This window comes from Phasianus colchicus, chromosome 2, assembly GCF_987193195.1.
Source record: "Phasianus colchicus chromosome 2, bPhaCol1.hap1.1, whole genome shotgun sequence".
NCBI classification, from domain to species: domain Eukaryota; kingdom Metazoa; phylum Chordata; class Aves; order Galliformes; family Phasianidae; genus Phasianus; species Phasianus colchicus.
The window spans coordinates 570,418-590,756 of NC_143437.1; the positions used below are offsets into that span (position 1 = coordinate 570,418).

The following is a 20,339-nucleotide window of genomic DNA, read 5'->3' on the forward strand; positions in this document are numbered from 1 at the left end:
TGCCGCCGTGCCGGGGCCGAGCCGAGCGCTGCCGCGGCCAGGCCGGGACGAGCGGGGGCAGAGCGGCACTGGCGAGGGGCGGCTGGCGGGGGCCGGGTGCGCGGAGCCTCCGCTTACCTCGGTTTAAATTTATTTTTTTAGGGGAGGGCGGCTTTTCATTTTTTCTGTGTTGTTGTATTTTTGCCCTGAGGTTAGGAACTTGATTCGCCCAGCCCTTAGTTTCCGAAGCGAAAGGCCGCAGAAGCACTAAGGTGAGCGGGCGGCGCGGGAAAGGCGGCGGGGCCGGGGGGCCTCCCGAGGGGCCCAGCAGGCGGGAAGCGGGCGCGGGGAGCGGCGGGGCCCTTAGTCTGTGAATTATTAGGAGTGGAAGTTTCCAGAAATATTTTGGTGTGTCTGCACAGCAGTATTGAAACGTCCGCCCGCGTCACGTGGGGGCCCCGTATAGAACGCGGGCAGGGAGGGAGGGGCCGCGCCGCTCCGCAAGGCCGGGCCTCTGCCCCTGCCTGGGCGCCGCGTCCCGGGAAGGCGCTGGGCTGCCGGCAGGCGCCGTGCTGCGCGGCTGCTCCGTGTCCTCACGCGTGTGTGAGGCGGTGAGCTCCCGCCGCTGTGGTTTGCGGTGAGGCTGCTCGCTCTCTAGAAGGGGAGGTGGGGTAGAGTGCCCGCCTCGAGTTTCCTATGGCCGCCCCGGTGAGCCTCCCGTAGTCACGTAGAAGCCGTGCTTTAAAGCTCGGCATCTCTTACTGTTCTAAAATGATTGTTTTGTTCCTCCGCGAGACATACTTAAATGAATTGACTACAGTAGTGTAGAGCTGAAGGTCCTGCGTTGCTGAGAATGGGGATAGCTGTGTAAAGTTTTTGACAAATGCAGTTCATTTGACCTTCGGTAGATGTCATGTTCTTGCTATGTTGTAGTTTAGATTTTTTTTCTCTAGTTTCTGTTACCTCATTTATTGTTAATGTTAAAGAACTGAATAGTGTTGATGTGAGAATAGAGATTTAAAGCTGACCATGTTCAGGTATGGTAGTATGAATGTGCAGAAGAGCAGTGAATGGAAGGTGTGATGTGCGTGGTGTGTGCCCAGTGTTGGTAGCAGGAATTGGAGCCAATCACCGTTGATACTGACCACAAAGCCGCCATTTCTGAGTCAGTTTGCTGGTAGGCAGGTCACTGTGAAAATAATGCTAGGGGTGGCAAAGGACCCTTTTCAAAACATTTCTTTTTTGTCTTCATGTGGTTAATAGCTTCTGCTCGTCACGTGGCTGTTCCTTTCGGTTCCAAGTGTTACCAGCCTAACTCCTGTCTGAATGAAACTTTTTAAGAGCAACATGCTATTCAGAAGCAGATATTCTTCACTGTGCTGCAGGTGCACAGGTGATTGTTCCACCTGTACCCATACCTGATTCAGAAGATCTTCAGCTTATATACATTACTTGTGTAATGGTTTTCCCAGAAAACTCATCCGTATGCAATACTTCTTCCAAAATCATCAACCTAGAGTTCCACCTCTTTGCCCATACACCAGTCTTTTGTGGTGCTAGAGATCCTGATGGGTCTTTCTGGAACCCTGGTGGTAATGTCGATATGTCCTTTAGTTGAACTCTCTGGTCCTTTTTTTAACCTTATTTGGGAAGGAAAGTTCCTTTGTGGGGTACTCTGCTGGTTGCTGTACCAAGGACTAGTTGTAACTGGTTCTTATCTTAGTATTGGCCTTGTGGAATGGTCTTGCTGTGTAGGCAGGAACCCTTGCAAATCTATCTCCTGTTACCTAAAAACTGTCACAGTGCTTCACAGCATTAGAATTGTGTAAAAACTGCTGAAAAAGGCCCTGGCCTGTAATGTGTGGCTCTGTCCAAGGAACCATCAATGTAAAATGTTCTTGTAGTTCAAAAGCTGCTTCGCTGGCTCGTGCCACAGCCATGAGGGCAGTTGTGGAGGATGAGCAAGCATGTGTGTCTGGCAGCAGTATTAATGTCCTGAGCTGCATTGCCTGTTAATGGCTAGATTTCTTCCCAGTGCTACTGCTTGTTGCCTCTCTGCCGAGTGAAGTTTTTAAGTACCCGCATAAGTTAGAAAAAGGAAATCAGCTTTTGCTGCTGCTCTGCTTCCCTCCATACTTAACAGTTCTGGAAACTTTTGGAGCTGGGTGGAGATGTAGTACTCAATTAATTTTGGTTCCTGCTTGATGTTTACTTACGTATATTTTTTTGGGTAGCTGTGATGGGATGCTGATGCTAGCCCTTAAAAATTACTATGGTAGTGCAGTAGTACTATTTACATGAGTTCTTTTAATGCAAAATACAACAAAATTTTTCTTTTTTACTTTGTTGTATGTCTGTATTAGAACAAAACCATTTGATAATACCTGCAAATGCATATAGTAAACAAAAGATTTTCATAATGTGCATGTTACTGTAAGAATTTCACTTAGTGGTTACTTGAGTTGAGTCACAGGTTTTTCTTGCTCTTTATTTTTATGCATAAGATTTAAGCAAGGGATAACATTCATTCTTATTCACATAAAGCTGTTTAGTAAGAGCAGAACTGACTTCCAGTTTGCTCTCAAGCATCGGTTGTTCTGAGTCTTTTGATTTCTGTTGATTTTCGTGCACATGGGGGTTGTTTCTAGAAGAGTTTAGATGGTATCTTTTTGAATGTACTACAGGATCACATGTAACTTCTGGAGTGACCTTGCAGTTCTCCAGACTTGGGGATATTTCTCAAGTTCAGTATGAAATTTGTTGTTCTATGAAAGACTGAAAATGAGGGTGAATGGGAGAGAGTTGATATAGGGAAGGGGGTAGGAAAAAGTGCTATATTTGCTGGTGACTGTGGGAGAAGAGCAGTGCAGTTGGTCAGCTGCTACAGTAGGGGTGGTGATATGAAAAGGCCAGAGTGGAGTATAACTTCTAATGCACAGCTTTGTGGATTTGGCTTGCTTGCTTACTGTTTGTGAGCACCTTCATCTTCTACCAGTCACCAGCTGGTAAGCTGGTGTGCATGCAGGATTGTGTACAGCCCACCTGACTATCTTTTCATAATGCAGGGCTGGTAGGCCTGGGATGAGGAGTTGGTACTTGTGTTGGGAGTGTTAAGGGCCTGAAAACTGCAGCAGGATTTTCAGTAGAATTCCAGTAGGTGCTCTAAAGTGGTATGCTTAATTTGCTGTCACTTTATCTTGAATGCCTTCAAGCAGGCAGCTTTCTTAATTTCAGTCATAATTTCTTGCTTCTATTTAGATAGTTTGTGAGCTGTTTTCCCCAGTATATGAAAAACGATCTCTCTAACTTTTAGCAAGTATGTAGATAGTGCTCCACTTCTATAACTGTTCATTAAAAAGCTTTCGGAACTGGATTTGCAAATGTGCACATTTTCCCTGAGAACTTAAAATTCTCCTGAGATCACTAGGTGTGCGTTTTGATTGTAATGACGCTAGAAATATCTACTATCAAACTTACTTGTTTACAAATATTCAGAGAATAGTAGGGGCTGCTGCCTACTTAATAAAAAGTTGCTTAGCTTGCTTGGTTATATAGCTCACTGGTTAGTTAAACTGCCATTATGTATTGTACCTGCTGAACACTCTGACAATTAGGTTAAGGTAGTACTATATGAATTTTAAGTACAGGTTTGTCCTGGTGCTTGCTTAGCAATGGTAGGAATGTTGTGCCATTCAGTACTGCTAAGATAGCTTGTCTCAATTAAATGATGCTTTGGTGGCAGAACTTTATATGATTACTTCTGATAATAATTTAATTGATCAAAAAAATCTTTCTTTTTTTTCCCCAGTAATCTATGCCAGCAATTATGACAATGTTAGCGGACCATGCAGCTCGTCAGCTGCTGGATTTTAATCAGAAACTGGATATCAATCTTTTGGACAATGTGGTGAACTGCTTGTACCATGGAGAAGGTGCACAGGTAACGTGAACTTGAAACCCACATTTATGGACTATGTTCAACACTAGCAGCAAATCGGTTGAGCAAAATTAATTTACTTGAATAAAAATATTACTATTTATGGGTTTTCTGTGCTGGTGGCAAGAATATCATATGCCTGTGTTTAAAGTAGTCCTGGTGCAATTAATGTTGAAATGTTAGTTCATTGTGTTTCTGTTCCTAGCATGCCTTTTGCTGTTATAAGAGATGAGCAAGTGCAACTTAGCATGAGCATCTTTGCTTGCAGCTCACCATCTGTACCTTAATGTTTCAGGAAAGTCTGAATTATCTTTTATTATTCTGGACAGGATTGTAAAGTCAGAAGCTCAGTATTGGCCTCACTGAAGGATTATATTGAAGAAAAAAATATTTTTAGTGTTAGGATATTTATACTTACTAAAACCATATTAGAGGTATTAAGAGAAGATTTTGCCCTTATATCTATTTTTTCCCCATTACTTTTTTTTTTTCCTGCACAGATTCTTCTCACACTATTCTCTGGCCTTAGTAGGAAGTGTGAAGTCTGAGAAGGAAAGTGTATGCAAACATACTATGTTGAATCTGAATCTCATATTTTGTTGCTTTTATTGATTTCTTGAACTGTGGGGAAAAAAGGCTCAACGTTGAAAGCAAGTATTGCTACAAGGGTGTTAGCAAAGTTTCTTTTATGGCAAGTTTTAATTGTCCGCGCTTAAGAAATTGAGAGTTTCAGTGTCAAGCAACTATTGCTAATGTATTATTGTGCAACAATAAAAATAAATTGAGATGAGTAGCTGATGTTTTTCCTTCTCTCCTTCCAACTATCAGAATAAACAAAAATATACTTGCTTGTACTTAATTTGTGTATTTGTAATTAAAAGCTTGTGTATGGCTTGTTAATGAATTCCAATGGGCTCTAAAATCCCATGGTTATTTTTTTTGAGACGCTTGTGATTTCAGGTTCCTAAATCCCAAGTAGCTAATACCTGTAGCTTTTTTAATTACCATGTCGCAGAAAGCTACTTCTAGCTTTTCCCTTCAGTAGTAGAGACTTTTGAGTACTTGTTCTGTAACTGGCATGTTTGTTTGCTATGCTGACTTAAAATACAGGTGGTGCTTGTAGTATTCTAAGACTAAAGGATTAACCCTAAATATGATGGTCAAATTGCCATTGTTCTTAAACTGGGAGAAGTTGTGTCACTTAAATCAGCCCCTTGCTTCATCTTTCATAGGGGTCCCACTCATACTGCCAGAGACTATCCACTCACAGTTAGCAGTCCCATCATGGATGGCAACTCCAGAGAGATGATGCCCTTTCTGGATTGCAGCACACAGTTCTTTCCACTCATTTCAACTGTAGCATTCCTGCATCAGAGTTTGGGTCAAATTCTTTTAAGTTTTTATACGAGACCTGCTTAATGGTTCTAGTGCTGGTGATATATCATAGGATCAAACATACCCCCTTACGAGTAGGTTCAGACCAACAGTAACGTTTGGAACTGGGGCCTTCTTCCTCATTGGAACCTTCCTCTATATGCTGGCAGGGATGCACTTCTTGTTGACTTGCTCGTATCTCCTTTTGCTGAGGAATAAAACTTTCTTATTCTCTGACTAGAATTGGGTGCCTTCCTTTGTCTAACTTGCTGAAAGCCTTAGATTGCAAGCTGTGAACTTCAGTAAACTTGGGTAACGATACTAAGCAAGTTCTCTATAAGTTTTACTGAATAAGCATTCAGTTAGAGTTCACTCTTTCTTTACTTGGCTTGCTATTTCAAGTACTTTACCAAAGGCCTAGACACTTTTAAGTGAATGTGAGTTTTTACTTTTTTTCCAAGAGAAGTTTGAAAGTTCCTGCAGGGAAAAGCAGTTCATTGTAGAGTCTGACAGCTCTGAACATGGCATGAAAGGAGACAAGAATAATAAAATTTGAGGGATACTAAATGTTAAGGTATTATAAATGGTATTTCTGGCATGTGAAAAAAGTTTTATTATATGGTTCTGGATAGCCCATGCTGAATTTGATTTCAAATGTATTTGTCTTCTTCCCCTTAATTCTTTGAATATCTCTCTCTTCTGCTTAATTCTTATTACTGCTTGCAAAATTATCTGCAGATCTGTCGTAGGCAAATAAAAGCTCTATTCTGTCCTTGACTTGGAGACTTTTTTTCTTTTCTTAGCTTTTTGTGTGTGTGTATTTTGTGAGGAGAAAATGCCCCAACACGCGGGTAAGAAGTTTTGAGACATCTCAAAACTGTAATACTCATTACAGATGCTTAAATTCCATTGGTTTGTCAGACTGTCACGTGCTCCAGAGGGTTATTTGCTTGCTGATTTTTTCCTTCTGTGGCAACAAAACAGTGAGGCTTCAATCCTGGTTAAGCATTACTGCTTGTATGAAACTACAGGAGCTGCTGTCCAGTCATGTTAGATATTAGTGGGTAGGGGAGTGTACTTCATAGGACCTGGGAGAAGGATACTGATCATGTTTCTTGTTGGTATTGACGCTTGATTCTGTGGTATGTTACCAATATTAGAAGCACTAAGAAGGTTCAATATAAAAGTGCACTCAGGTTGAGCCTGGAAGTGATTCTTTCACTCTTAGTACAACTGAACTACATCAAAACCACTGAACATTTTACCTCTGTGGAACTGTATGAATATAGTTATACTGCCATTTTAAATAAAAAAGAATGAATGTGTGGTATTATTGCATATGGCACCTACAAGGGCATGCAATTCCAAGTCAGTGCTGGACTGGGGAATGCTCTACTACAGTGAGTTGTCTTAAGTAGAGATGCTGATACTGTAAAGGTATTTCATACATCCTTGCTGTATAGTGTTTCAGCTCTGAATTTTTATATGATCTCATTGATTCTGAATCTTTATGGGGTTTCTGTGTTAGGAAAGAAATGTAGGCATTTCCTTTTTTCCCCCACCAGCTCAAGTATATTCTTGTAGCTAACTGAAAATCTGTGTATCTGTAGTAAAGTTGTAACTGGAGAAGTTAAAGTGTTAACTGCTTCAATTCTATTGAAATGGAACTGTGCTGCTGTGAAAAAATGAGTTAAGTGTTGTTAATTGTCATGTCATATGTTTCTTTTAATTTGGAAGATGTTCCTATTGTTGGAAGGCAGTGTCTGATGCTTGTAGGTGATGCGGTTTCCAGCAGAGTTTCAGTACGCTGCATCTTTGAAAATGGCTACCATTAGGCTTCCTAAAAAGATGTTTATGAAAATGCAGACCTGAAAAGGATATCTCAAATGGGTTTAGCTGTTTGTATGCATAATTGGCTCAGATGAGAAGGTTTTGCAAGTTATTGGAGCTGTGAAAACTAGTTTAATAATTGGCAATGTCAGTCTCAAGGAAAAAACAAAGGATTAGTGTGACCAGCTGGCCTGTTGTCCCCCAGTAAATAGTTTCTACTTTTGTAAGCTAGTGAATATATCAGGGGATTCCTCTCAAGTAGAGGAAATGGAGACTTTTGGTTCTGCTCTGTGTTTTTTCAAAATAAAATGGAAAAGAAAGCTGGGGTGTCCTTGAGTAAAATTTTATCTAGAAGATTTCTTGAATGGAAGACAGCTTCCATCCCTATTACACTTTCATTGTGTGTGCTTTTCTCACATGTTTGGTACTGGTCTAGAATAAACCATCAGTATGGAAGAGTGGAAGAAAGTCAGTGACCATCTTGCCTTAGTGCATTTCTTGAATTTGATTTATTAACAATTGTAATTGGCAGAAGGAAATCTGTGAACTTATTGCTTCTCATTTTGTTCCATTTAAAGGTGACGCAATGTTAATATATTTAATTATACTATATGTTTCCTAAAATAATCCTATGCTAATACTTTTTTTTTCCCCAAACTTGCTTTTAGCAAAGAATGGCTCAAGAAGTCTTGACTCACTTAAAAGAACATCCTGATGCGTGGACAAGAGTTGATACTATTTTGGAGTTCTCTCAGAATATGAATACCAAAGTAAGCAAATAAACTTTTATTTATTTGGTTTTCATCTTTCTTCCACTCATGAACTTTGAGGAAGGTATCTCATTTTTAGCTATAGACTCTTTATTCAAATCATGTTTTCATTGTTTTATTCCCTGAGGTGGCTTTAAACAGAAACTATAAATGGATAAAATATTTAAATCTCCTTTTATGTTCACAAGAGTATTTCTCCTTTAAAAAAAAAAAGAAGAGGGGAAAGAAAATAAGGAAGAATTGAATTGGAAATAGGTTGTTTTTTGTTGTTGTTGGTTTTTTTTTTTTCCAAGGCACATATGTAAGTATAATGCCAGTTCAAAGACTGGTGTATACGTGTAATGAAAAGTCTCTTAGAGCCACATTCTGTTTTTGGTTAAGTGCTTGGCTGTCTTTGTGAATGAGAGCCATGTGCGTGTAAGTCAGGAGATAATTTGTCCCTAAGTATATTGAAGATAAAATAGAAACTGTATTAGACCACTATTTTGAGCAGTTGATGAAAGTTAAGTACCTCAAACTCTTTGTAGTATGAGATTAGTCTTTACTAATATAGTAAACAAACTTGCTTTGTAGTGCTATTGTAAATCCATCCATCGTGATAGTGTCAAAAAGGGCTAGCGTTCAGTTTTTGACTATACCTTTACAGGTTTTACCTTAAAATAAGACTTCTGCAGTTTGAATAGAAAAGTTAATTGAAATGCTTCCACAGTATTAAGCTTGATGATTATTATTTTAAGTAATTGATAGACATGGTTTTCTGCTTGATAAACAGTGTTTGAACAGAAAATAACAGTGGTTGGATGGTCTCTGAATTCAGGAGGTACTCATGAAACAGTTCAATTCTTTTCATTGCTTTAAAGTTTAGGAAAAAAGAATTTAAAGAACTTCCTCAAAGTGCTGACCTTTAAGTAACAGTGTTTGCCTGTTTGCTTGCCTGGTAAACTTTGCTTATTATACTGACAGACATTACTAATTTTTAAGTTGATTTACCAACAGTATTTTTAAAAACTCAAATTTGTCTTGTGAAAAATGAGATGATTTGAGGAACAGAAAGAAAGCAACAGGTAAAGAATTCTTCCATTTACATAAATTGCAAATTATTTGGTGCTAAATTTATGCACTATGACATTTGGCTTTTATGCAATCATATTTTTTCTTTAATTAAAGCTGTTAACACTACCTGATATTAATCATAATGTTCCATTATGTTGATTGCTTGTAATAGGAAGAAAAGGGGTGTCTTCCTGTGCAACTGACACAGCTAGGCTTTGACGGCAGGCCTCCACAAGGTCTACCCTTTTGATTCCCTTTAACTGAATTCTGTTCATCAATTGTTTTTGTTTCTTGGGAGGTGGGTGGGAAGGGATTTGGTGCATAGAGTAAGTAATAAGGGTATCCTAGAAATTTCTACCAGGGGGATCATTTTTTAGGCTTTCTTTCAATCTTTGCTGTTACCTGTCCCTCATCTTCATAACTTGGCAGTGAATCGCTACTAAACAATTAGGAATAAACTAAGAGAAAATGCATATTGAAAAGGCTTCTGTTTTATGCTGAGTTTAAATGTGTTTACATGTATTGTTTGGCTTAATAAAAATACCTCCGATACTTCAGATGGCAGAACTTAAAGTTGACGTTGACTTTTTTGGATGTTTTGGTACTTCCTTGGTATGAAGATAACAGAAATTTTTGCAAACACTATATCAAAAGTAACTTAAAACAACGACAACAACAACAAAAAATATCACACACCATGCTTCTAACTCAGTATGGCAAGAAGGAGTAAAGGTCGTTTGTGGTGATTTTATTACTGATCCCATTTCATTTCTTTCACAGATATTAGAAATGAATAATACTAGTACCAAAGGTGAGAGGAGATGAACAAAAGACTAGCAGAAGGCAGAACTCAAATCACATGTGCAGAAATCTGTAGAAATGTAGATAAGGAACTTTTATGGCTTTTAAGTATGTGATTCTAAATTGGGTACTTCAGTGCATCATGGGGAAAAGGTGTGGCAACTTTCATTAAAAAAAAAAAAAGATATTTCTAGTACTTGAATGAAATTCTAAGGAAGAAGAAAGGGCAGAACTCATCTTCAGTCTTAATTTCTAAAAAATTTCTTAACTCTTGTAAAATGAAACTTAACTTGCCATTCTGATTTTAAAGCCAATTAAGTTGACTTGTGGAAAATAATGTTTGGAAGTACCGTTTTTGCTTAACTGTTACATGGAAAGCCTGTTAATAGGTGTGCCCGTACAAGCTAGAAATAAAACAACTAGCTTCTGCTTCAGGAAGATAAACCCTGTCTTATAAGTAGTCATACTCCCAAGATTAATAGAAGCTTTTGTAAATGTTTTGTATTTTTTGTGTAGATGAGGTACAAAATGGCTTTTATAAATGACATTGACTATGACAGTGACTGAAGTCACTGCCTGTGAAACATTTTACTTGAACAGTTTTCATACATTTTTCTGTATGAACATTCCCTTGATTTAATTTAGCTTTTATGTTTAATTACTTGTAAACTTACAGATTAAAATCCAGTTTATAAACTTCTATTGCTTATACTGAAGATTTAAAAAAAAAAAAAAAAACCTTGACAATTTTCCATAATTTCAGTTTTTTCTCTGTACCCCAACATCTTGAAAGATTATACTGGTTTGCAAATCCAGGGTCTGCATGTGATTCTAATGGGAGTTTTTGGGTCACAGAGGGAAGCATGTGGGGAATGTAGGTTATGTTAAGATGAAAACAGCAAAGATTTTAATAAAACAATGTAGTTTGGGACAACCTACATTGTCGTTTGTTGTTTCTTTTGGGTTTTTTTCTTTTATTAAGCTGAAGTTTATGTGATCCCTTTGGTTGAAATGTTAATGATCCTACTTTATATAACAACTAACCATTTTAAAGAAGAACTCTTAGTCTCAGCCAAACTTTTAACTTCATAAACATGAGTTTACCTTTCAGGTATTAATGTGATTTATTGTATTCTTCCTAATCTTATGCTGATAAAAATCATTGCAAAATTCCTCATCTCCTTTTCTCTGCTGTCTGTTCATGCTAATGGGGTTTTACATTCCTTGATCACATCAAAACTTCTCTCTCTGTTACTGTGAGTTGACAGTAGGGACAAATGGGAAGAGGGAGCGGCCTTACCAATCCCTTTGCAAATATAATATTTTCGGCAAAGAACCTAGGAAGGAATTCCTGAAAGGTAAAATAAATAAGTAAATAAGAAATAAAAAAAATCCAAGAACTTATGCATGTTTTGACTGAGCACAAAAGTTCATCTTTAAATAGTAGAAATAGCTGCCATATTGGGGTGGGTATTGAAATTGAATAAACCTGTGGGTTGTCTTGCTGTTCCTAGAGTAACACACCAGTGAAATTTGGGAAATACTTTCCTTAGAAAGTGCCAGCATCAGAACATGTGATGATAAGACATGATTTTTTTTATTTTTTTCAGCTCTTAGAGGAATGATAGGACACTTGAAACCGTCCAAGCTGCTAAATATTTTAGGAGCCTGGTTGTGATAGTACTTGAACATATGGACAGTCATTTATGATGCAAATTCTTATCTGGCTGCTACTTCCTCCTTTCCAGATGGCCAAAATTGTCTACCAGAGAGCTTTTTTCTTTTTTTTTCCTCCTGGTGTGAGCATGATCAAACAGCAGGATTTAGTATAGCAAAAATAAAATGGAAAAAAAAATGCATGAAATTTGTATAAACGGGCGAATAGACATGTTTAATAAGTTTTTTAGTTTAATATTCTGGAAGTCTTAGATGTTACATGTGAATGTGTGATTGAATGAAAATCCTGACATTGAGTTAGTCCTACAGTAACACACTCACATTTTACTCTTCTCCAATTTCAGTATTATGGACTGCAAATATTGGAAAATGTGATAAAAACAAGATGGAAGATTCTTCCGAGGAACCAGTGTGAAGGTAGGAAGAGATATTTGTGTTTACCTCTTACATCTGTGTTTTGTCTTTTCTTCTTATGTTTTTTGTTGAGATTTAGAGCATGTAAATAACTTTCAAGTTTTCAAGCACCATTAGGCTTTTTGTCACGAAGTAAGGCTATCTGTGCATCTCTGTATCACATTGTGTCTTTCCCTTTCGCAGTAGTGGTCTCACTGGGATGGTGGGCAATTAGGATTCTGCAAGTGTTACGACAAGCTAAAACATCAGCTGATGTTTTTTGAAACACCATTGCTGAGGTGATGCGTTGATCTGTAGGTGAGACTTAATCTGAAGAGGTCTAGCTTTTGGAAGCTTCTGGGGCTGGCTTCTGGCTTTGAAGCAGAAGTTTGGATTCTCTATACTTGGCAGTCTTCAGCCTGTCCGGGCTATGTGCACAGCTCCACCAATGTACTCTTAATTTTTTTTATAGACTATGATAGCATATGCTGATTAGATTTATTTAAACTTCTAACCAATGATAATTATTTTAGAATAGTAAGAGTTTGGGCATTGTTTCTCAGGCAGATTATTTAATCTTTTGGGTGGTCTTCTGTGGAGCTGGACTCAAATTCTTGTTGGTCCCTTCCACTTCAGGATACTCTATGATTGTTTTTCTTTCCTACTTCATGCGTTGCAGTATGTGTTGAGTTAGCAAGAGGTTTGTTGGAGTAATCCTCTGGTGTAGGATTAATGCATGTTCATAAAGCTTCCTGTCAAGTCACAAAATGGATTTCAGAACGCTAAGTAGAACTACTTTTGAAACTTGTCACCATTCTATACTTGGTCTTTATAAAATACTGTTTTCAGAACTCAATAATTGAATTTCCATGTTCTGCCGTGTGCTCTTTTTAACATTATGAAGATGTGATCAGAAGTTTCACTGCCAGTTTATTGATGGGAATGTAATAGTAAATGTCAGTGAAAATACATTTTTGGAGAGGGAGATTTCAATCTTTGTGATTGTTTTCCTTACCTCCATGAGTGGCAAATATAGCCTAGCTCTTGGAAAAGGTTTCACTTACATGCTGTTAGAAGCAGCCTTACAGACTCCTAGGAAAAAACTTAAGGCTCAAGCACAATTGTGTCTTTTTGAGAAACTGAGGGAGAACCCCAAAGTTATCTTTTGTTTGCACTTAAAAATTTTACGTGTTTCCATTTTCCTGAGTATGAACACTTATGTTCAGCATTTGGAAATAGTTCTCTCAAAGGTCTTGGCTGTTGGAGCAAAGCAGGGAGGAGTCAGTAGGTTGAATTAGTTATGGTCAGCTTATTGATGCCCGTTGAAGGAAGCTATAGTCAGATAGGACAAGTTGAAGAGAGAGACTTATTTGATAGTTTGGGACTGAACAAGTGCCAAAAATAGAGTACACAAGTGATTTCAAGTTTTAAAAATTCTTAACGTGTAGAACGGATGAGTGGTTATGCTGAGGTGATGCTTGGCTGTCCATTGGATCATGTTATCGCATCTGGATTTCACATGTCAAATTATGCATATGTGACTTGGACATTGCTTCCAGAATTTGAAATGGTGTTTTATATTTTTATTTCACTTTCAGTAGGCATGGTAATATTGTTTGACGAGTTATGATCATCTGAGCAGATACAGTAAGTGGCTGAATACATTACAAGATAAAATTACTGTCTGAAGTTGTGTAATCACCTGATGATAACTTAAACTTTTCTATTTTTATTTTCCCTGCCTTTTGTGCTTCTGAAGATTGCAGAAGAAAAAAATACCCTTCATCCCAACAGATACCTATCTTCTAGTAAAATCTTCCAGAATATTTTCACAAGCCAAAGTGGAATAGTAAAATTCTCTTGTTTCAGGAGAAATGAGTTGGGTGGTGTTTAATTCTGGTTTTTCCAGTACATGAGTAGAAGAGCAGCTAAATGCTCAGTGTACCATGACATTTGATCCATGTTGGCCTTGATGTTCTCATCTGGTTTGATCTAGTCTTTGGTCATAGTTGTTGGGATTTTGTTTTCATTATGCCAGCTAGTACAAGATAACTGCTCTTCATTTATTTGGATAGTTTAATTACCCGGGAGATGAGAAGACTGGTTGAATAAAGGTTTCTGGCTCCTTTGGTTGGCAGTGTTTTCTGGTTTGAAGTTTAACTAGTAAAATAGGAGATGCAGTGTAACAAAGTAACAAAGTAGTATTCTTTTCTTGTAGCAATAGTAGTGCTAACAGGTTAATGTATTGATCTGAATTGAGGATCAGTGATGTAAAATGATAACCTGTCTGAAAATCCTGGAAAAATAAACAAATGTCAGTAATTACAGAACCTGAACCCTATAATCTTTCCTTTGAGATCTTATCTTAACTGTACCTGGAGTTATACGTTGGAATATCTTTTTGGGCCTTGAAGTTAGCTAGAATTTTGTTCACTTCTGGTTCAGCATTGGAAGGTTTTAACTCCAGCCTAGGATCTCAAATATAAGCAGTGAAATGAGCTTTCTTCAGAAGATGTTCTTTAGACGTGAATTTCCATTATTAAATTTACTTTTATTTTTAAATGGTTTTTAATTTTAAGCTCTTCTGGCCCTGTTGCCAGACCTGTACTCCTCTAATGTAGAGTTGGTGTTTTAATAGTATGTACGAAGGATGTAATTTGATTTATATGCTGTGGTCTCAATAGGATTTTCTCTTATTGTGTGAAAACCTGCCCAGAAATAAAAAGCTTCTTGGCCTTACAATTCAGTGATACGTTTCATCAATCCTGCAGTGTGAAATAAAATTCTGTTCCTGTGACCAGAGAGAGCTTGTCTGGAGTATTTTGAGTCGGAATGGATAAGCACTTCCTCATTATGAAACTTGAGTTGACTGTACAACTTTGCTCATTTTCAAATGGAAGAGATACCTGAAGTGTTTGGAGAGACGATGTTTAGTGGCTCATAGAAAGGTCCTGGAGTTTAGTATAAAACTTTAACGGTAATTTAAGCTGCTGCAGAAAAGATTTTTCTTAATGGATATTTCTGGCATTAAGAGATGGCTTTTGATTCTCTGCAATGAAGAGGGAATTATATAAATGACATTACTGCAGGGCAGCGGCGAGGGAGTTGGTGGAAAGCGTATCCTTTAGGCCCTCTTTAAGAGTTTTAATCAACTTCTATTTTTCTGTTGAAAAGCAAACATACAAATTGATCAGGTTCACAGCTACTAGGGAGAGTTGATCTTTGAGACATGAATGGAAAGCATAGTTTGTCAAGACTGAAAATAAGTGGTACTTGAACTGTGTACTTAAATAGTTCCAAAACATGATTAAATAAATGTGTGCTGGTATGCATATAAATCTCCGTGGAAGGACCAATTCTGCTTTACATTTTAAAATTCCATTTTTGGCTGCCAAATATTGTTAGGTTCCTTCACTGGACTGTCCACTTGTTCTACTTAGGCATCCTAATCTTTAAGCAGAAAATTTGCTAGTTTTAGTAAATTACTATGAATGTGTGTCTGCAGCATCAGCTTGCAAACACTTTCTGAATGTAATTTGTGCCCCACGATTGCATAAAAGGATGTACTTGTTTGTCTTAAGGTAACCAGTTAAGACGTGGATTACCTACAGCTGCGTACATACTGATAACATGCTAGAACTGTTACGATACGAACTGCTCTGAGATTGTGGCCCAGATGAGATACAATTGCTTCTGCAAGCATGCCTTATGCTAAAACTAGGATATTTCATATTTGTCAGTTTAGACAGACTACAGAATTTAGTAATGTGGTGATTGTGATGTTCCTCTCTCTCCTTGCTCTAACATTTAGCTTGGTTCACCTGTGAAAGTGCTTTCCCTTCAGAAAGTGGTTTAGTTGTTACCTGTAGGTCTCCCTCTGCATAGGAACTGTTTTCATGTGAGGACTGCAGTATGCAGTACTCGTCCAGGAACTTTGGAAGGGCCTTGAAGGAGAGCTGTAGTTGCTGTGTCCTTGTTCTCTCCTCTTTTGCTTACCAGAAAATTCAAACAGCAGCATTATTCCAGGCTTTTTGACAGTGGCCTGGTGTCCAATCTTAGCAGTAATTAGAACCTTTCTTACTGATGGAGGTTGGCTAACATACTGGTTAACTGCTGTGGTACACAAGGAGGAGGAACACTGCCTCTGAGGCAGTACTGGAGTGAGGTTGGTAGAAGGTAGGTTTCAAACAATTCTAAAATGAACTGGACTTTTTGTTAACCAGTTTTCTTCTAGTTGAGCCTATGAACAACAACATGAACAGGAGCTAGGACTGTGGATTCCATCTGAGCAATGGTGTTTTCATCTTATCTGTGGAATGATTATAAAAACAGGGCTGTTAAATACAAAGCAGAAACTATATTCTTTTTTAACTTAAAAGAAAAAATAAGTAATTATATGAAAAATGCAACTTAAGCCAAAAAGGGGGGAAAAAAGCATTAGATTTCAGTAGCTGCTACGTTTGAGGGATTAAAAATGTGACCATTACCTGAATGAATGGAAGGGCTCAAAAACCTGCAGCATGACATTCAGGAACTGTCGAGTCTTTTAGATTGTCTGTTCAGCTGTGGTTGCCTTTTTTTTTTTTTTTGGATAAGCTTTGGAGCTGAGCAACTTTTAAATGGAAATAGTTGCAGATGTTTTCAAGGCCGGATTGATGGTAGCGTGGCATTGAGATTGTAAATGAACAGTTGAATTCTATTAGGGCAGCAAGATTTAAAATAAAAAATAGGCAGCTTTGATGTCAGAACAGTGTTCTTATGAACAACATTCACTTTCAAATTCTTTTTGGAATGAAAAGACTTGCAACAAGTTGAATTCTCTCAGTAGTTTGACAGACAAATAGTTTAGCCTCTGGCCCTGACCACTTTTTATGAACTGTTTGGGTGCTTCGCGCAGAATCACAGAACAGCAGGGGTTGGAAGGGATATCAGAAGATCATCGTGTCCAACCCCCCTGAATGAACTATTCATTTTGTTCAGGCCCCTGGAGGGAGGGGGGCAAATCTTATTAAAGTTTATAATATCTAAAGGGAGGAAGGAGGTAAATGAATGAGGGAGGCCAAGCTCTACTTGGTGGTGCACAGCAAAGGGACTAAAACTTGGGTGTAGGAAGTTCTGTACAGATGTGTTCAGGCCCAGAATGCAAAAAATGGCTAATTTTGCGTTAGTACTAGGAATGTTTTATAATGTAGAGTAGTGGCAAGGGGAAAACTGAAATTTCTTAAAATAAGGCACTCATTTAGTTAGCTGATAACTTCAAAAAAAATAATAGTAATCTTGTTTTGTCTGTATTGTTGATTATCTCAGTGAAGAAATGATACATCAACTAGATTTTGGCTTCAATAATAGCAAGATACATATGTACTCTAAAACATAAGTCTTCAATCCTTTTGCTTGCCTGCACTGTGTTCAGTGAAGAATTGTCTTGAGCCACATAGAAAGTATATAGTTAATGCATACAATTAACAAAACTACTTCTATTTCCTTAATTTGTGAGCTTTCTGAACGTAGAAAGTTTGTCAGCACCACACAAGCAGGAGGGATATTTCTTCTGCAGTGAATATAGTAACTTATTTAACTATACATCTTGAACTTTTCTTATTTTGTTAAATAATTTAATAAGAAAACTTACCTGCCTACATTATAACAAAAACATGTGCCTTCGCAGACACACACACACATGTAAATAGGCTGAAGGATTATCAGCAATAATAGCATTTTACTTAACAGTTGGCACGAGCACATGTGTCAGGTAACATGAGTTTTGTGTCAACTCAGCATTGCCTTGCAGTCTTATACCTTGTTTTAACGATATGGCAAGAATCTCAAGTCAGAAACATTATTTATGACATCTGGTTTAGTTAAAAATTTTCTCAATTCTTCTGCAGGTATAAAAAAGTATGTTGTTGGCCTAATTATCAAGACGTCATCTGATCCAACATGTGTAGAAGTAAGTGAATTATCTCGGGGGAGAAAAAGGGAGGTAAATACTATGCATAATCTGACTTGTCTTTTCCATTTTACAGAAAGAGAAGGTGTATATTGGGAAACTGAACATGATTCTTGTTCAGGTAAGTTGGAGTTCAGGAAGCTTTAAATCTTGTCATGAAATATTTGGTTTTGCTTAAGTACCTAACATATGGGTGTTTCACTTTTTAGATTCTAAAACAGGAATGGCCAAAGCACTGGCCAACTTTTATAAGTGATATTGTAGGAGCAAGCAGGACTAGTGAAAGCCTTTGTCAGAACAACATGGTGATCCTTAAACTATTGAGTGAAGAAGTGTTTGATTTCTCCAGTGGCCAGATAACTCAAGTGAAAGCGAAGCATTTGAAAGACAGGCAAGTATAATATTTAATATATCCCTAATAAATAGTGCATACTGGGCTTGCTGGCAAATAGGTTTCTCTTGCTAGGAGGTTTTCAGTAAAAGGATAGATCTAATTTTATAGCTGAGATTTAAGTAGTTTACTGATTTTTTTTATTAATGTGATTTTTTTTGCCTCCTTTAAAGCAGTACAGTTGGGTGGGACGAAACTTAGTTTATACATATGTTACAATTGGAAAGATTAGGACGGTGGAAGGGTGATAAAAAATGTAACAACAAAGGGACCAGCACAGATAGGATTCTACAGGAAAGTAAATGTGCTCGCCCATCTCTGAAGATCCAGACTCACAAGAAAGGGTCTTGAACCAAGGATTATTCCACAGTGACAGTCAGCCCTTAAGTGGGGTCTAAGAGAGGTGGAGCCCGGCTCTACCCCCTTCTGGTCACACAGCTGAATTGCCTTCACCTGTGCTCCCAGGGCTGATCCTGTCCTTTCCCCATGTGATCAGTCAGTGGTTCAGGCTGTGACTCAGCAGTTCCCATACAACATATATTTCTGCATTATTGCAACTGTCTCATTCCATAATGGTCATGGAATCGTAGAATGGTTTGTGTTGGAAATGACCCTTAAGGTCATCTAGTTCCAACCCTCCTGCTGTTGGCATGGATAGCTCCCTCTAGACCAGGTAGCTCGCAGCCCCATCCAGCCTGGCCTTGAATGCCTCCAGGGAAGGGGCATCCACACCCAGACCGGGCGTCCTGTTTCAGTGTCTCACCACTCTCCCAGTAAAGAATTTCTTCCTAGTATCTAGTCTAAATTCACCCTTTTCCAGTTGAAATCCATTAGCTTCTCATGCTGTTGCTACTTGCTCTTAACAGAAGATCTTGCCGATTTTTCATTGTAGGCCCCTTCAGGTATGCTCTAAGGTCCCCTTAAAGCATTCTTTTCTCCAGGCTGAAGCGCCCCAGCTGGGAGGTGCTCCAGCCCTCTGATTATCTTTGTGGCCCTTCTCTGGACCCACACTAACAACTCCATGTCCTTCTTGTGTTGGGAGCTCCATAACTGGGCACAGTACTCCAAGTGGAGTCTCATGAGAGCAGAGTAGAGGAGCAGAATCAGCTCCCTTGACCTGCTGGTCTCATTTCTCTTGATGCAGCCCAGGATGCAGTTGGCCTTCTGGGCTGCAAGCACACGTTGCTGGATCATGCTGAATCTCTCATCAACTGACACTTCCAAATCCTCTTCAGGGCTGCTCTCAAGCCATTCTCTGTCTAACCTGTATCTGTGCTTGGGATTGCCCTGACCCAGGGGCAGGACGTTGCACTTGGCCTTGTTGAAGTTCATGAGGTTGGCAGAAGCCCACCTCTCAAGCCTGTCCAGGTCCCTCTGGATGTCATCCCTTCCTTCTAGCTTGTCAACCGCACCACTCAGCTTGGAGTTATCTGCAAACTTGCTGAGGATGCACTTGATCCCACTGGACTTCTTCAAAAAGAAATACGCTGTTGGCATTGTCTTTTGTAAAGAAGCAAGGTAGCTTGTGAATGCTTCCAGGGATTTGTAGGTATTCAGAACTTGTTTTGTGGTCACAGGCACTTTGATTAATACAGTTTGGATTGTTTTGGGAACTTGGGAGTACTTCAATTTGTTTATTTTTTTTTATAGTATGTGCAATGAGTTCTCTCAGATATTTCAACTGTGTCAGTTTGTGATGGTAAGTATTAGTTTTTTTTAACCTTTTTAAACCTTAACATTTTTTAAGTGGAAACACTACCTCCGCCCAGTCATGCCTTAGTAATATGCACTGATATATTCCTACAGGAAAACTCCCAAAATGCTCCTTTAGTTCATGCAACTTTGGAAACTTTGCTACGATTTCTGAACTGGATTCCTCTGGGATATATATTTGAGACTAAGTTAATCAGCACACTAATATATAAGGTATGTATGTAATTATTGATAGCTTTTTAGTTTAAAAGTTGCAAAATGTGTGCCATATAACACCGTTGTCAAACTCTTTCTTTTGTTTTCTCAATAGTTCTTAAATGTTCCCATGTTTCGGAATGTCTCTTTAAAGTGCCTCACAGAGATTGCAGGTGTCAGTGTAAGCCAGTATGAAGAACAATTTGTAACACTTTTTACCTTGACCATGATGCAGTTAAAACAGGTAATGTTTTAGTAAATGTTTGTTTTTTTACT

General features: G+C 38.4%; 1 protein-coding gene across 8 annotated transcripts in view; it reads left to right on the forward strand.

The window, feature by feature from the left end:
• Window positions 1-20,339, forward strand: part of LOC116230191 (exportin-1) — a 37,170-nt gene that overhangs the window by 508 nt on the left and 16,323 nt on the right. The window contains exons 2-12 of one of the 8 annotated variants that reach the window (XM_031595157.2): window positions 142-251; window positions 3,045-3,132; window positions 3,788-3,919; window positions 7,789-7,890; window positions 11,766-11,838; window positions 17,703-17,764; window positions 17,841-17,885; window positions 17,974-18,155; window positions 19,806-19,854; window positions 19,962-20,081; window positions 20,179-20,307. In XM_031595157.2, the coding sequence (XP_031451017.1) occupies window positions 3,794-3,919; window positions 7,789-7,890; window positions 11,766-11,838; window positions 17,703-17,764; window positions 17,841-17,885; window positions 17,974-18,155; window positions 19,806-19,854; window positions 19,962-20,081; window positions 20,179-20,307 (888 nt within the window). In that variant the 5' untranslated portion in view covers window positions 142-251; window positions 3,045-3,132; window positions 3,788-3,793. Of the gene's footprint in view, window positions 1-141; window positions 252-3,044; window positions 3,133-3,787; window positions 3,920-7,788; window positions 7,891-9,115; window positions 9,180-11,765; window positions 11,839-17,702; window positions 17,765-17,840; window positions 17,886-17,973; window positions 18,156-18,185; window positions 18,829-19,805; window positions 19,855-19,961; window positions 20,082-20,178; window positions 20,308-20,339 lie in introns of those variants that run through there. The other 7 variants (XM_031595161.2, XM_031595156.2, XM_031595158.2 and 4 more) reach the window with 7 other exon arrangements.